At 39.2% G+C, this 17,729-nt stretch overlaps 2 protein-coding genes and 1 long non-coding RNA gene across 15 annotated transcripts in view; 1 reads left to right on the forward strand and 2 right to left on the reverse strand.

The window, feature by feature from the left end:
• gramd1bb (GRAM domain containing 1Bb) overlaps positions 1-17,729 on the reverse strand; it is a 122,323-nt gene that overhangs the window by 73,839 nt on the left and 30,755 nt on the right. For 7 of the 13 annotated variants that reach the window (XM_028463985.1, XM_028463983.1, XM_028463980.1 and 4 more), the window contains exon 3: positions 12,528-12,554. The exons of 4 other annotated variants lie outside the window; for them this stretch is intronic. In XM_028463985.1, coding sequence (XP_028319786.1) covers positions 12,528-12,554 — 27 coding nt within the window. Of the gene's footprint in view, positions 1-1,611; positions 2,068-12,527; positions 12,555-17,729 lie in introns of those variants that run through there. 2 more of the 13 variants (XM_028463988.1, XM_028463987.1) reach the window with 1 other exon arrangement.
• LOC114474062 (zinc finger BED domain-containing protein 4-like) lies at positions 5,411-9,368 on the forward strand. Its single transcript, XM_028463993.1, has 2 exons — positions 5,411-8,106; positions 8,311-9,368. The coding sequence occupies exons 1-2, from the start codon at positions 6,863-6,865 to the stop codon at positions 8,987-8,989; spliced, it is 1,923 nt and encodes a 640-aa protein (XP_028319794.1). The 5' UTR covers positions 5,411-6,862; the 3' UTR covers positions 8,990-9,368.
• On the reverse strand, positions 9,614-10,323 carry LOC114474063 (uncharacterized). The gene is made up of 2 exons (XR_003675341.1): positions 10,132-10,323; positions 9,614-10,006 (listed from the first exon to the last, which is right to left on the reverse strand). It is a non-coding gene; the product is annotated as an uncharacterized LOC114474063 (long non-coding RNA).

Genomic DNA, 17,729 nt, shown 5'->3' on the forward strand with positions numbered 1-17,729 from the left:
TGGCGAGACTTATTGGGTCATTTACAGAGCGATGAATGGTTGCTCTCTTGTTTCTACTGTCTCCTGCAGGTCCATTTGAATGCTCTAAAGGGCCAGATTTGATCCCCTGGCCTTGAGTTTGACACATGTGCTTTAAGGCAGCAATTCTCAAATGGTGGGTCGGGACCCAAAAGTTGGTCACGGACCTGTACTGGGTGGGTCGCGGACAGCAAGTCAAAAATAAATGAATACTTAATATGCCTTTTATTTTTAAAGAAACTTTTCTTTTGACAGGCATGCTGTGAAATGCATGTTGCACAGGAAAATATATAGATTCATATTTTAAAAAATATAACATATTTGTTAGCTATTTTAGAAAAACTAAATTTCTAAAGACAATTGGGTTTGGATTTAATGACCGTGGCAAAATGTGGGTCCCAGGGTGAGACCAGTTGAGAACCCTTGCTTTAAGGGGTATCTTCCATAATAGATAAGATAGCTAGATACTTTAGAAATACATTTTCTGTTAACAATTCACATCTTGAAACACTTTTTTGTGGAAAAAAAGATACAAATCTTCACTTTTTCCTCACATGCACACATGAGTAGACTTCTTTTATCTCATTGATAAAATAGCAAATACTAACTTAATAACAGCATTGATCAGTAGTGACATCTATTAAAAACCCAACACAGTACTGTAGAGATCAAATGCAGGGATTGCTGTGTATCCCTGACCACACGCACAGTAAATCCAACCAAATCACTCCTTTATCGACTGACGGCACATGGATAAGGGCAGAGCTGGAAAAAATTAAAAATTACACGTGGGTGAGCCTGTACGTATGCAGTGGTATGCTGGGATTTATTTGCTGACACACTACATTCATCAGGTTGTGTGGAAATAAATATAAATATTTGCTAATACATAAAAAAAAAAGCAAAAAATAATCAAAATAATGAAAGAAAACCATGAAAATATGTATAGTAATGTTTTTTTGGTCAAACAAATAGCGCCAAGGTAATTTATGGGGAAACGTGTACATTATGGTCATTGTAGCAGCATAGCTAAGGATATAAATAAATATAAATCATGATAATAAATTCTTACTTGGATTCAATAACAGCTTGAATAGAAAATATTGTTTGCACCCATAAGAACTGACAGTTTTTACACAATAAAGGAGAAACAACAACATGTATGTAACTGGGCTTGTAATGTAGGGGTTTGTGATTGGCTCATGGAAGCAACATTATGACTGCATCTTTTAGTATAAAATGTTGAATATATGTTGTGTTTGTGCTTGTTTGAGACAAATAAAAATCCATCAATCATATTGTTTAAAAGTGAAGTAAGAGACTGGCTCTAGATTTCATATCAGACTGTACAACTGAGTGGCAGAGCAAATGTGATTATATTAATATTCCAGAGCGTAAGTAACATGTTTAAACGTGCAAACACTGCTGTTTTTTGAGCTACCAAATGTAAATAATTTGTAATAAAATTCAACTTCAGACAAAGAGCCTCTCTCTCGCCCAAAATAGGGCGTGCTTCAATGCATGACAAGTTCTATGTAGTCCAACTCTAGCACAGATGTGCACAATAGGAAATGAAGCATATATAGACCCGACCTTATGTTTGTGCATGGTGAACAGGCAGACACCATCCTGGCCTCTCTCCTGGCTCTCATGGCCCCTCCTCAGTCACTATCTGACTTCCTCGTCAAATCATCACTTGTCCGGCATGCTCTGTGATTAAAGTCAAACCCGTCTCTCGTCTCCCACACATCCAGGACCAGTGGCAAAAAGGAGGCGATGCAATCGGCATTTATCAAAACAAAATTCTCCTCCTCAATCTGCGGGATGTCCAAGCTGACTCACTGGATGCTGCTATCCTCAGAGAATCTACGCCCACATTCTCTTCTTTCACCACAATCCTGTCAGCTATCAAATCAATGTTTGTCCTTCTTCTGATTTCTAAATAAACCACCACGACAACTAAATCTATCGAGGTCTTGTTCTCCTTTGTGGTGATCCACAAACTGTCTTTCTAGCGGATCACCTCACATCTGCTTCGCTGAGCCATGGAGGAGCAGTTGTACGAGGGAGGATGGGCTAAGAATGCAAGCGTGCTGATTGGCTGCTTGGCTGTGGTGTGTGCGTGGGAAGCTGGCTGTGGTAGGCTCCATGCAAATGGCTATGATGAAGGAGGGTGGTCCTTTGCCTCCTTTCTATCATTCCCTGCTTTTTGTGGCCCCCTCCCCCTGCTCTGCTATCTTTCACTTTCCTCCCTCTCTCCTCCTCTGCCTTCTTCTCTAAGCTGCAGGCGTACACACAGGTCTCAGCTGCAGCATCACATCATCATAGAGAACCACTGATATACAGTGTTTCACACGCACACTTAAGCACTGAGCTAGATCGCAATGATGTCATGCCATATCTGCATTACATGTATTATTGACAACATAACTGATCATCTATATCAGGAGTGTCAAACTCATTTTAGTTCAGGGGCCAAATATAGAGCAGTTTGATCTCAAGTGGGCCACAGATTTAATGTGGGGAAACTGCAGAATTTCAACATTATTGTGCCCTAGTTTGCATTTCTATGTATAGATAAAATACTAAATATATAAGAAACCGACAATAGCCAAGCAATAAGTGACAGATATCAGTCCCTGCAGGATCTCCACTTTAAATTTTCTCGTTTTTGTGACCAATTTCTATGTTTTTAAGGGAAACATTATGTCACAATTTGAGGAAACTTGAAGGATTTTGGAAGAATATTGAGTTTTTTTTAACACCAAGAGTGTTGAGTTTTATTTACAGAATGATTCATGTTTTCTGTCATTTTTACTTTCTCCTGCGGGCCGAATTGCATGCTCCAAAGGGCCGGATTTGACCCCCAGGCCATGAGTTTGACACATATCAACTATATGGATTACCATTGTTTAACAATGACAAGCTGCAAATATGTAAATTAGTGGTGGGACTCCATTAAAAAACATATCAAAATAATTAGAGACTGTGGTGTTTCACTGAATCAATGAAAAACATAATAAATGAGCTTAAAGGGCAGATGTTACACTAAATACACTTTTCTGTGCTTTAAACATTATCAAAGTGCATTAGGGCTTCATACTAATGCCCAAAGTTTTTTTTTCATTGATTTCCTCAATCGTTAGTTAGAGGGTGATTTGCTCCTTTCTTACTGCAGGGTGAGCCCAAACACCTCGCTCCAATTTGATGACGCGTTCCCACTTTGATGACAAATTTGATGCAGCACTGCGCTGGAGAAGCCGCGCCTCCAGGAAGCTCTCTGCCGTGATTGACATGTAAACAGACACGCCCAAAAAGGTGAGCATTTCAGCGTCTTTCGTGCAGTGCTATGTATGTATTTTCTACAGTCTATGAATGTACCGGCGAACGCCCCGCTCCCACGCTCTGTCTCGTGTTTATAAAGCAGCATGAGCTCAGCTACAGAGTGGGTGGGATGAGGGCGGGCCGTCCTCTGACCCTACGTCACCATCACTGAGTGCTCACATAATATGCAATATGAATAAAGAATATTATGATTGCATTGTTCAAAAAGGTTAGGGTTAAATGAGCTGCACAACCACCACTCAAAAGTTTTAGAACACCCTCATTTTTCCAGTTATTTATTGCAATTCAAGTCGTGCAGGTCCAGTGATTAGCTTGAAATGGTACAAAGGTAAATACTGAACAGCCAGAGGTTAAAAAAAAAGGTTTGGTTACCCAAAACTGACAAATAATGTACATTTCAGAATGAAACAAATATGCCTTTTTCAGGGAACATGAAGTGCGTTAACAACAATTAAGGTTGAATCAACCTTGAAAGCTGGTGCTACTAATTCCGACAGGTGTTCAAACTTTTCTTGGTTACAACTACCTCTGTCTGCATAAAAGCAGTGTTGGAACACTGCGGTACCAGACCCTCATCAGCATCAGGTGAACTGTGTTGTTCATAGTGTCCATGATGCTTATTTTCATTTCAAAGTGCAATGACACAATAAACTGAATAATTTTCAGTAAAGAACAAGTGTGGTGTTCTAAACCTTTTGATCGGTAGTGTAGATTCATGCTTTTCTGAATAGTTTGTAAACTTTCAAAAACAATTTTGTTTTCGTGTGTTCAATAAAAAAACAGTGCTGAGTACAATACATTCCAGAGAAGTGGAAACTAGATAAAATAGTTAGAATATCTATCTGTAGCACCACTTCTAGCCTCGCCCACGTCTTCAATCACTAAGAGTGGTCGACTGTCCGCTACAATCATTTAACCAGTGAGTTTGTTCATTTGTCAGACAGGGATTTATTCATTTTGGCTCTGAACCCTGTCATCTTGTCCAGTGTGGAATGGCAACACTGCCTGCCCTGAGTAGGACTGATTTCCATGCTAGCTGCTACATGTTTAGCATTGAGGTGGTAGCGGAGGCTAGAAGAGCTCTGGGGATCAGTAAACTCTTTCTTGCATTTGCACACAACTGGGCTTTTGTTTTCCAACCAGGTTTTTTTTTTTTTTTTTTCTTTTTTTGTTAAACTAAAATTAACGCCCACGAAGCAAAGCAACGACTTCTCCTTGGGTTCTTCCATTTCTTGTCTTCCATTTTCTTTTCTTTTTTGTGTGTTATTTTTCTATAATTAATTAATCGCAACTAACGCGATAAAGTCCGAGCACTAATGTAAACACACTCATAAAAAAATTGAACTTTTCTGCTAACCTTAGGTTTAACAAGTCCAAAGATATTACTGCTGTAGCCTTTGCAAATAACACTTGACTTTCAGGAGTCGTCCTTACTGACTGAAAGTCACCAACAGAGCTCGAGATCTCACCCATTTTTAGAGTATCACTTACCTATGATGTTGGATTCTTGCTGTTCTGAGGCTTCTACATACAGCAGTGAGTTAGATCATATTATGCTGACCTCCATCACAGGAAGCTAATGTCTCAAAGTACAGCGAGAGATCAATAATGTAGCAACTGAGAGGTCTAAAGGGTGGCGTAGACCCTCAAATAAGGGCAAAGAGTGCATGCAGACGCACGGGCAGCAAGAAGAAGAATCTCAATTGCAAACAACTTCTTTTAGACATGCAAACTACTCTTCCATGTTTTGTAGGCATTATTTAGAAACACTCTTGTACGTAGAAATTGATCTGGTCCAGTTTGTGAGACAAAACACTGCCTCACAAAAATCCCTGCAGTCTCCAAGAGAAGCTACACATTTTCTCCCAGAGATGATGAGTGAATCATATCGACTAAATAACGCAAACAGGAAAAAGCAGCAACATCATTGAAATCATGATTCTAGAACCATAAATAGCGCTATAAAATATAAAAGACTTCTTGTGGAGTGCACAATAAAACTGAGGAGTGTGTTTATGGGGCACTGCTGGTTTGAGGTAGTGTTGTATCGTTCGTGAACGATTCGTTCAAAATGAACTAATCTTTTATATGACTCGGGAGTAACGAGTCTTCTCAGGGAGCGATTCGTTCATTTTCATGCAGTACCTTCTCTCGCCACATGGCAGCAGCTGCATGAGCTCAGTCAGCAGCAGACAGGAAACAGAAATGATTCGTTCACCACTCACTCAGCTGGATCCATTCTCAGGTCCCAGTTCTTTAGTCACGTGACAGACAGGCTGTCTGTGAGCAGCAAGCACTGCAGTTCGTTCGGTTCGTTCACGATTCGTTCATACGGATCATGACGGATTGCTCTTTCGTTCATTCGTCACGTGACAGCTGTGGCTCAGACAGCTACGGGGCTGGGGGGCTGTTGACTGAGAGCTGAACAAGGAAATGATTGATGTCTGATATCTACAGTTTATTTGTCATGTGACACCCGATATAGATTATTTATTCACGAAATCATAATTATAGTGGTCTTCAGTCCTTGTTGTGTTATTGTATAGCCTATATAATGAATGTGTTTGTAAATAAATACTTTCGAAAATTATATCAACGTGTTAACTTTGTGTTATTTGCCACACAATAGTAAAATACCACAATACGTTATTCATTCATGAAATCATAACTAATCAGCGGTCTCCGGTTCTTTTAACCTTTTTTATTTGAATAATATAATTTTAATTACGTTAAACATCTAGGCTGCACTTAATAGCTCCGGTTACCCACTCTGCTTTTGCTCATGTTCAAAACTTTCTGCACACGTCTGTGTTCTGTGACATGTCCGGAGAAAAAGTCACAATTTCATGAGATTTTTTTATTTTTTATATAAGTCTACCTGCGCTATATTAATCTGTGTATTGCTCTGCTCGTCTGCTGCTGCAGTATCGCTGTCAGTCTGATAGCCTACATAACGGGTTTGCATCGGATGAGAAAAGGAGGTGGAAACGCACCACAAATTCTCACTAAATGTTAACTTTAGAGCCTCTGATCAGCAGCTCACATAGCCCAAATTTGCATACTGGTTTAAGAGCACTTGAGAGCATAATTAGTCGTACACACTTTCACACAGCGCAACAGGGGGTTCACTCGGTTATAGTCACGGCACATGCCGGTGTCGCATCCACTCCCACTGTGCGAAACTAATTCACGTCACAAGTTGGCGTAATTATTTATACATTTTTCTACTACCTGAGCTAAATGGGGTTTGGCATGAAATTGTGTGCAAAGTGGCAATTGTTTGACTCTAATGATATAGCTTTTTTCACCTCGTCACATTTTAATGTCGCACAGAGTGAACTACTAGGAGTGACGTGATTCTGGGCCACAAATTGAGCGCTACTGTCATTCAAGGCTCCATGATGGGCAGTTACCCATCCCCCCACCCATCACCTACATTTACATTAAGTGCCAGGTAAAATCAGAACACAAACAACAGGGGTCTGAGCAGGTCAGAAAAATGAGTGGAAGGAAAAGGAGTGACATTTGGAACCATTTCAGTGAGGTTTCAGCCACTAAATCCAAATGCAATATTTGCAAAAGGATTTTATCAACCCAAGGAGGAAGCACTTCAAATTTGAGAAGACACCTTAAAACGGCACATCCAACTGTGCAGTTAGCACAAGTGAGGGGGGAGAGTGACGATGGAGCCACTGCAGCAGCTGCAAATATCTCCACCAGTAGCACTTTATCTGGACCTCAAATCACTGCTGCTGCAACACTGGCTACAGCTTCTGCAATATCCAGTACACCAGCAGCACCCACCACCACCACCCAAACAGCAGTTAGACCACGGAGGCCACAACAAACACATATGGGCACTTACATTACAAGGCCAATGGATCCACTCAGGCAGAGCAAACTGGATGAAGCACTGGTTAAAATGATAGCTTCTGACTATCAACCATTCTCCATCGTTGAGGACAAAGGCTTCAAAGAATTCACAAAGACCCTGGACCCTTCATACACTCTGCCAAGCAGGAAAACACTTTCTCAAACTCTACTGCCAAAGATGTATGGAAAGATAAGAGCTGAGTTGTTGGAGAAAATCAAGAATGCTCCTGCTGTATGCCTCACAACTGACTGCTGGACATCTGTAACAACCACAAGCTACATGTCTGTGACCTGCCACTATGTACAGGATTTTGCAATGACATCCCATCTCCTGGACTGTTTTGTCTTGACAGACAGACACACTTCTGCTCACCTGGCAAGTGAGTTGAAGAGAGTTGCAGATGAATGGGGTGTCAGTGACAAAGTTGTAGCTTGTGTCACAGACAATGCCAGCAACATTGTGGCAGCCCTGAGAGACCACCTGCACTGGGACCACATACCATGCTTTGCTCATGTTTTAAATCTTGTTGTGAGAGCTGCACTTAGAGAGGTTCAGGGTACAGTTCATAAAATAAAAGCTGTGGTGGAATACTTCCACAGAAGCACAGTTGCTTCAGACAAGCTGAAGGCCACACAGCAACAGATGGGCCAGGAGCAGCTGCGCTTGAAGCAGGATGTGGTTACAAGGTGGAATTCCACATTTTATATGGTGAAAAGGTTCATTGATGTCAAGGATCCAGTCATCTCCACCCTGGCACTTATCAATGCACCCCTATCCACACTGTCCACAGAGGAATGGGAAATTGCTCAGGAAACAGCGGACATCCTCAAACCTTTTGAGGAGGTCACCGTTGAAGTGAGCGCTGAGAGGTATGTAGTTAAAGTAATTCATTTATATTAAACTAACTCACTTTTAATAAGCACAAACTTCATATTTAAAAATATATATATAGTTAGTGATGGATTTTAACTGTATCCTTACTGTTAACAAAGACACATGACATTGATCTGTGATAGTACACTGTTATAACTGCTTTTGAGAACAAAATATGAATAATTGAACTCTGTCTGTAGGTTTGTGACTGCCTCCAAAGTGATTCTGATGGCAAGAGGTCTTCAGAGGATTGTTGCTCGCCATCAAAGAAGCCCGTCAGTCCATGAACCTATTAAAAAACTGGTGGACAGCCTGATGTCTGAAATGCAGAAGAGGTTCAGCAAGGTGGAGCACATTGAGAAGCTTGCTGATGCAACTTGTTTGGACCCAAGGTTCAAAAAGCAAGCTTTTGTTAACAGCAAGGCTGCAGAGGACACTGTGAAGAGAATCACAGCTGCTGCAGCACACAACCACCCCAGTCACAGTGAGGAGGAGGAGTCTCAAAATCCCTCTGTGGCTGCCAGCACAGGGGCCATGTTTTGGGAAGACTTCGATGAGAGGGTTGCAAGCACCAGGGCTTCCACTTCCTCAGATTCTGCCACATCGAGCACCTCAACTGCTGCCATGATGGAGATGCGGGCCTACTTGGCAGAGCCACTCCTATCCCGCTCATCAGATCCTCTGGCATGGTGGAGGATGTGCTCGCCCGTATTCAAAACTCTGTGTGAGGTGATGAAAACTAGACTGTGCATTGTGGCCACATCTGTGCCCTCTGAGAGAGTTTTCTCAAAGACTGGGCAGATAATCACAGACAGACGGAACAGGCTCAGCCCCTCCAAGGTCCGCCAGCTTGTGTTTCTAAATGCCAACTTGCCTTAAAGCTGGCCTTTAATATACATGTGTCACTTTTAATTGTGCAATATTGTTGGTTTGGTTTGGTTTGGTTTTTATTTAATTTTATTCTTATTTAACTTTTTCTATTTAACTTTATTTATGTCTCTTAGATGTGTATAGTGTTGTGTATGTAATATACATGTGTCACTTTTAATTGTGCAATATTGTTGGTTTGGTTTGGTTTTTATTTAATTTTATTCTTATTTAACTTTTTCTATTTAACTTTATGTCTCTTACTCTTAGATGTGTATGTTGTGTATATAATACACATGTGTCACTTTTAATTGTGCAATATTGTTGGTTTGGTTTTTATTTAATTTTATTCTTTAACTTTTTCTATTTAACTTTATTTTTGTCTCTTAGATGTGTGTAGTGTTGTGTATATAATGTAAAGTGTGTTTTATATATAAGTCTCTTTAAAAATAAATATTTTCGAAAATTATATCAGCATATTTATTGTGTTATACTCTGCCACAAAATAATCAAACATAACAATGATAACAACAAACACAATAAAAATAACAATAATAGTAATAATAATAATGTCACTTTTTGGACACAATAAATGCACCATGTAAACATAGGCAACTCATCAACTATTATTTTTTGTTTTAATTGTATCATTAATTGTCAAAATTAGTTTTACATTCGCTGTCCTCTCCCCAGCTGTCATGTGATCGACTGCTCAGCCGAAAGGGTCTCTGTCTGCTCAGGCTGTGGAGCAGAGCAGTACTTGTTCTCGTTCATCCAACTCGTTCATTTGTCACGAGTCTGACTCGCGGGCTGACCGGGTCTTTCTCGTTCATCGTTCACAGCTCAGTACTTCGTTCTCGTTCGTCCAACTGGTTCCTTTGTCACATGACTCGCGGGCTGACCGGGTCTTTCTCGTTCATCGTTCATCGGTTCACAGCTCTGGCTCAGGCTGAGCTCTGCGCCAGCAGCATTACTTCTCTCTGATTGGTCTGTTTTCACTGTCACGTGACAGTTACCCAGACTGCCGTGCTGTTAAACAATGATAACAGAGAGGATACAGGACACAAGTTACATTATTGTGGTGTGTGTTAGCTTTCCTGGGTTTTCAAATGGCTTGAATAGCTTATGGCATTTTGTGTGTTATACTTTGTCACCTGAAGCAAACCATCTTGTCTACAGTATTTATAGTTGGAGAAAACACGTCGGCGGTATGAGTTCTGCATTGTGCAGGCTTCAGCGCCATCTGCTGTACAAATGAACGAAATGATTCGTTCGGGACTCGTTCAATTTAATGTTCGAGAGTTAAAGAATCGAATCAGAGGAAAGAACCGGTTTTCCCATCACTAGTTTGAGGGGCTGCTTAAAAACACATTCAGTGTTTGGTGTTACAAACACGGGTGTGTTTAGAGTCTAGAGTTACAAAAATTAGCCGAGTTGTTTTACGGCGCCACTTTTTAGCCTTCAAGTATGCTCTTGAGCAATGTGCAGCCTTCAAGAATGTGATTCGTTGTCATATTACAAAAAACAGGAACAATCTTTGCACCATGCACGTAAGCAGGATTATTCTTTTTAAGTCACAGATTCTCAACTGGTCTCACCCTGGGACCCATATTTTGTCATGGTCATTAAATTGTGACCCACTTTTTTTTTTTTTTTTTTTAATTCAACCAACCAAATGTAGTTTTTCAAAAACAGCTGTTGAAAACACACATGTCATTTTTTTTAAACATAAATCTATATATTTTCCTGTGCAACATACATTTCACAGCATGTCTGTCATAAGAAAAGTTTCTCTCAAAATAAAAGACAAGTCCAATATGAGACATATTACGTGTTTATTTTTTGACCAGCTGTCCGCGACCCACTTTTGGGTCCCAACCCACCAGTTGAGAATCGCTGTTTTAAGTGGCAGTGAAGCCCCGCCCCCTCAGCGACCAAGAGAGCAAAGCCTGATGCTGTGCAACTTGTGTCATTAAATAAAGTCACTCAAAGCTCCATAAAGTTGATTATATATAAGACTGCAGTGAAACACGTGATTAGACATTGAGTGATGTTTAAAATCAACTGGTGCCTCATTTTAAAAGATTTTAGAATGTTCACAGAAGTCAGTCATAAAAAAAATTACACTAGTTTCCCAAGAAGCATATTCAATTTTGATTATTTAAATATTGTTTTAACATAACAAATCAGATATTTAAAAAAATATGCAGTTTAGAACTTTTTAGTGTTCTTTTAATATTCACTAATAACAAGTGCCTGTTCATTATGTTTCACTGGAAAATTGCCCACAGTGTGAGTGTATGTATATATGACTTTAAGATGTAAGTTATACTATATACAAGATGACAGATAACACATACTGAGGAAACACCGGAGCTAAAACTGATAAAATGAATAAAGCAAAGATAACAAAACTAACAAATAAGTAAATAAATAAACAGTCTGGCTAAAATGTGAAAAAAGTTAAATAAAAAACAAATAACACACACGCGCGCGAACAATGAGTCGACAATTTTTACTAAATAAAAACATGCAGATATTCCCTGTGGCAAATTTTTCTCTGTGCCATGTGGCCAATAATTTTGCATGACTGACTACTAAAAGCATACCAAACCACACATACAGAGACGCATGTACACACACACACACACACACACACACACACACACACACACACACACACACACACACACACACACACACACACCAATCAAAAAATCCTCAAATTTGTTACATTTTTAAATAATACTGTTTTTACATAACAAATCAGATATTATAATCAATAAAAACAATAAAAAAATGCAGTTTAGACCTTTTTTGTGTTATTTCAATATTAACCAAAAACAAGTGCCTCATAAAAGAAACAAAAAAACAAAGCAAAACAAAAAAAAACAACAAAAACACTATATTTTGCTTACAACAACCATACAATATTGGTGTGATCATTACCGTCCATCCCTATTTTAAAATAAAATGCAAAGAGCAAAGAAAATGTAAAATGATAATGTAAAATTCCAACAGGAGGTACAAAGCAAATATGAAATAAATATATTAATTTAAATACATTTTCAGACACCCACAGTCCTCACAAATGAAGATACACTGCTGTTTGGCAAACTCACCTTTCAGCTTATGCTTAGAACCTTGAGCTTTAGAACAGGTGCACGGCCCTTACACCCTGCAAAAGGAAGTGTTTTCACCCAGTGTGCGACCACACTGCTGGACCAGCACGGGGACAACTCGCTAAAAAACACTGAGCGCTCCACAACGGTGTTGAACTCTCAAAGCACACTTTGTGTTTGATGTTGTTTCTCTAGTAAAAGCAAACAATGGCATTCCATGGCTTGCAACTGTATTCAGTCCCGGCTTCACCAAATGTAAAAGTGCATTCAAACACCTTGTTCTACAGACAAAGCCAAGAATCTGAGTCACATGCAGTGGTGGGCGGCGGAACACGGCGAGTAGGGTGATAACAAGACCAGTCCCACTGTACCATGACATTACAATGCCAAAACCGCAAAAAAAAGATAGAAGAGGAAGGCAGACTTACCAAATTTTGTCTGCTGCACTGTCAGACCTGTGATTACATGAAAAAACAGCTCAGTACTGGGATGCCAGGTAATTTGAAACTGGATTTAAACAAAAAATGTTGAACTGTGTATGAAAAATGAGACATAGAAAACATGCCATACACACATAAAAAAGTGTATGGAAGTATATATATATATATATAAAAAACAATTAAAAAAGATTTGCTTTGGAATAAATGTATTTTAAGGCATTCTTTAATAAAGATATACATCTAAAAGAATAAAAATAGTATTTCAGCACATTGATTGTCACAAGCTCAAGAATGGATTGTTATACTTTATTTTTTATTAAATATTTTCATATTCTTCACCACCTTTTTTTTCAGCCCAGTGTACTAATCACAAGTTTATACTTCCACCCACTCCATTTCGTACACAAAAAGTGCGTGTATGCAGTAATATATATAATTATTGTTTTGTGTTTCCTTTTTTTATGGAGGGAAGCCATCTGCATCAAATATTTTTTATTCTCATATTGTTTCTTGTAATATTGCATGCCAAACTTTCAATAACAACCCACTCCTCCATCCTTATCACACCCACCTTAACTTAAATTCTCTCCAATTTTCAACCCTCATCACAGGCTGCCGATAATTCACCGTAATTCAAAATGAAAGACTTAATCTCAACTGAAACGCCTTAAATTGTGCACAGGCAGGAAATGCTTTGCTTTGACAAAGTCGCTATCATCTGTGCATAGTTTCAGTAAATTCTCAGTGTGACTAATAAACACATTTTAACTACATATATTTGGGTCTTTAACTCACTGACTGCCATTGACGTCCATATACGTAATTTCAAATCCAATTATGTTTTTCAACGGGTTGCTAGGAGACAGTGTGGCAGAGCTCTCCCATGAATATCAGATGTACTGTGTTGTAGTGACCAACTGGTGCCATGTTGGCGGCAGCAGTGCACCTTTGGTTGAGAGATTGGCCACGATGGGCATACAGTATATGGCCGAGAAGAGGTCAAGAGTTGACGAGGGAGAAATTGACGCAACGAGAGAAGACGGTGAAGGTCAAGCACTTGAGGAAAGCATGTGTTGACCTAAGTCGACTATTGAGAGTGTCGCGATCGTGAGAAAAAACGATCAACGACCCAGGCCGAGCGGTGACACTTTAGCATGTCAGGAGGAGAAGGAAGTTGCGGGTGTGGGGACAGAGGGGGGGAGGGACTTGGAGGAAGGCCAACATACTACATACGTACAGCAAAATAATAATAATGTTGCCATCAAAAGCCTGGTCTCAGTGTTGTTTTTGTTGTTTTATAGAAGGAAACCAATGTTCAAATGTGAGAGTCACTAAAGCAAAAAACATTAGCCTCAAAGTCAATGTTCTGCTTCACAGGTTTTTTTTTTTTTCCACAGAAAGCCTGTTTTCTCAGCTTTTTGGTCAGAAACTTGCATTTTGTGCAAAACTTTTCTATATTCTACTGCTGATTACAGAAGAACTAAACAAACTAAAAACTTTTTTTTTTTAATGATGAAAGTAGAGAGTCAATTCTTTCAGAATCTGGTTTCAGATTTTACATAAAGTATCAGTCAAAATGCTCTAAAATGGCTGGCAGTGATATCTGTTCTGAAAATGGCTGGCAGCCAATGAGTTAGAGGCAGGGTAGGTAATTTTTGAAAGCTAGCATTATTTAGAACGTAGCATCCTCCGAGGGCTCCGTCTTTACCCCTCAAAACCCCCCCCCCCCCCCCTCCCTCTGTGCTCCCTCTCAAGCCACGTATTGGTTTTTATTCGTTCCTTTTTCAGAGCACATAAGATCTTAATTTCTGAGGACATAAATACCATTTCAACCAAAAACCAAAAAAGTGTATCTGGAGAAAATTACCTACCCTACCTTTAAGTGTCAGACTCAGAACAAGGGATCACTATCATTATTCTTATATGTCAAGCTTTATTTAATACCAATACCAGTGCCATTACTGTCTGTCAATAGCATGGTGTACATCAGTACTTCTCAAATAGCCCCTTTCCAAATCCAAGTACATCTTTGTCTGACGACAACATTTTCCACAGAATACTGTGAAAAAACAACTATAGAGCAGAATGAGGCAATAAATGAGTGATAACACACATTTTAAAGAATATCATTTTGTAAATAAGTAGAATGAAACAGTATTTAGTGCCTTCTGAATTGATCTTTTTCTGTAGTTTTTATAATGTCCAGTCCTCTCCCACCTGGTGTGGGACCAAGCCTGACCTTTGAATTTTTAATTCATGTTCTAATCAAGATCATTTTCATCATCATAATTATGACTATCATTTTTTAACATAAACATTATAAACCCCATATTTTTTATGCTTTCATTTGTAAATTTTATTCTCTTTCTCTCAAGTACCCCATGTCGTGCCAATGCATACCCCTAGGGGTACACGTACCCCATTTGAGAAACGCTGGTGAACATGGATGGGCTTTTATCTGAGCACACATGTGAAAACAAATCTGATGATAAATAGCATCTTTTCTTATACATTTCAGTCATCAATGCTATCTGACGTATGATGCTCATTCTCGATGTGTCTTAGAAAAACTTTGATTAAAAATATTTATTTCAAATATTAAGAATACAATTAGATATGGATGTTATATTATTTCAAAAAGAATAATATGACACTGTTACAATTTCCAAATCCTACCAAAATCCAAATAGCCCCGAGCGCTACAAAACAATATGGACGTCCAATTATTTCAACAACTGCAGCCTTCTTTCAGCCCTGATTCACAACCAACCATCCTGTGCTGCATCATCATTCCTGATGAGTCATTATTGCACTAACTTAGCAAAGTCACTTAATGACATTTCATAACACAACCTGCATTTTCAGTAGAGGAGTTCAACTTGGCAGATGCATCAGATACTTATCTTCTTACCATCAAGTGGACTGTGATATTGGTTTCTTACAACACTGCTGCATATCGACAACAGTTTTTGCAAAAAAAAAAAACAAAACACACAAAAGTCGCAGCAAATGACATGTGATAGTTGATGGCTTACTAGAAAATGCAGCTGCATACACTGCAACACACTACACAAACACACACATACACACGGACAGCAAGCGTGTGAAAGGGAAGAGAGAGCGAGGGAGGAGAGAGAGAGATGAGAGAGCAAAAGAGCAAGCGAGAGAGCACGTAACATGACCAGCCACGATGGAACTCAATGACGCAGGTGGAGTTTGGGTGAATCAACCCCACAGAAATGCAGCTGTTGGGTTTTTTTTCTTCTTTTACCTGCAGAGGAGACATGACATTCCGCGCCCTCTAAAACCAGCTACAGGACGCTGCTCTCTGCGCTGCAGCTGCCGATGCTCCTCACTAGCTATCACTAGCACAGCAAAAAGATGAGTAGCAAAAGATTCCATAGGCATGACCGGTACTGTTCCACCAACATGCTGAGCCAGAGGAGTGAACATGTAGCAGAGCCAGAGAGAGGAAAGTGAAGCAGAGTGGAGGGGAGAGAATGTAGACGTATATATAGCGCTCTGGCCAGCTCAGCTCAATGCTGCCTTTTTCACCACTACACACTCACATACATTAAGTAGCACTAGTAGTAGCAGTGGTTCTCAAACTATGGGGCATAATGATGTAATGCATGCATGACAACACACATTTTAAAGATTCTAACTTTGTAAATATATGGAATGAACGGGGGCATTTCTAGACCCCCTGGGGGCCCTAAGCCAGAAAGGACTATTTGGGCTTCCTGGCCTCGGAATGAAGATGAATGAAGCCAGTAAATAAATACTTAATTGAATAATTATCATATAAAATAAACAATGAATAACAAAACTAAACTGAATGCAAACTTTACACACAATATATAAATAGAATAGAAAAACAAACAACTGAAATGTGCAAAATTTAGCCCTGAGGGATATGTTTGCTTCATGTTTTTGGTGTGTTTGACAACAAGGACTGCACATTGATACAGGAGCCCTATTAGAGAGGTGCCCGACATGTTTCAAGATGTGTCGCTGATATCTGCCGTCTGTCGGGCCCTCGTGATGGGGGGATTTTTGGTGCGCTGTCTCAAAGCAGTTACATTATTTTGTCATTGAAATTGACTATTGTCAGCCGTCCATAGGAGCCCCCTTCAGCTCGGGGCCCTAGGCAATTGCCTGTGTTGCCTACCCAATTGCGGCACCTCTGGGAAGTATTTTGTGCTTCCTGAATAGCAATATTTCTATAGTTTTTATCATTTAACGGCCATCTCAAGCCTAATGTGACAAAGACTGACCCTTGTATTTTTAGTTCATGTTTAATCAAGATCATTTACATCATGTGTCAAACTTAAATGAAATTCATCAATATTTGCAGGCGCTTGCAGTCATTTTTAATGTTAAACTGTTGAAAAAAAATCAAAATTCTTACAAAATCCTTCAATTTTTTTCAAATGTATACATAATATTTCCCTTAATTAAAGAGAAATTGGTCACAAAATCTTGGAAATTTAAAGTGAAGATCCTGTTGGGACCGATATCTATCAGTTATTGCTTTGATATTGTCAGTTTCTTACATATTTAGTATTTTCTGTATACGTAGAAGTGCAAACTAGGGCACAATAATGTTGAAATAACTCATTTTCCCGCCTAAACAATGTGGCCCACTTGAGATCAAGCTGCTCTATATTTGGCCCTAGAACTAAAATTAGTTAGATTTCCATCATTGTTATAATAATAATTTTTAACTAAAAATAAATATTATAAAACCCCATATTTTTAATAATTACATTTTTTCATTTTCCACTCTCTCTCGCTCTCTCTCTTTCTCTCTAAAGTACCCCCTGTAGTACCCTAGGGGTACACGTACCCGCATTTGAGAAACACTGGTTTATAGTAACACTTTTGTTTATGATGGTAAAGTAAGTTCAGCACAGGCATAATTATGAATCCATTGTTGGTAAAATAACAGCATCTTCATGTATCTTTCCTAATCACAGTGAGTTAGATTTGATCACGTGACCTAAATTTCTTGGGGCAGCTGCTTTCAGAATACATTAAAACAATTTAATTAGCATTGGGCAGTTTCAGGTGTACAGGATGTCCTGAGTGCAACACATAGTTTACTTATGGTTATCCAGCAGCATTCTCATTGTTTTTTTGTTTTTGTTTTTTTTTTATTAATGTAACCCACTGTATATTTATTTCAGC

This window comes from Gouania willdenowi, chromosome 13 (genome assembly GCF_900634775.1).
Source record: "Gouania willdenowi chromosome 13, fGouWil2.1, whole genome shotgun sequence".
In the NCBI taxonomy this organism is placed as follows: Eukaryota; Metazoa; Chordata; class Actinopteri; order Blenniiformes; family Gobiesocidae; genus Gouania; species Gouania willdenowi.

Coding starts and splice junctions, on each gene's coding strand:
- LOC114474062 (XM_028463993.1), top strand. CDS start 6,863: ATGAGTGGAAGGAAAAGGAGTGACATTTGGAACCATTTCAGTGAGGTT. Junction 8,107..8,310: donor GTTGAAGTGAGCGCTGAGAG/GTATGTAGTTAA, acceptor CTCTGTCTGTAG/GTTTGTGACTGCCTCCAAAG.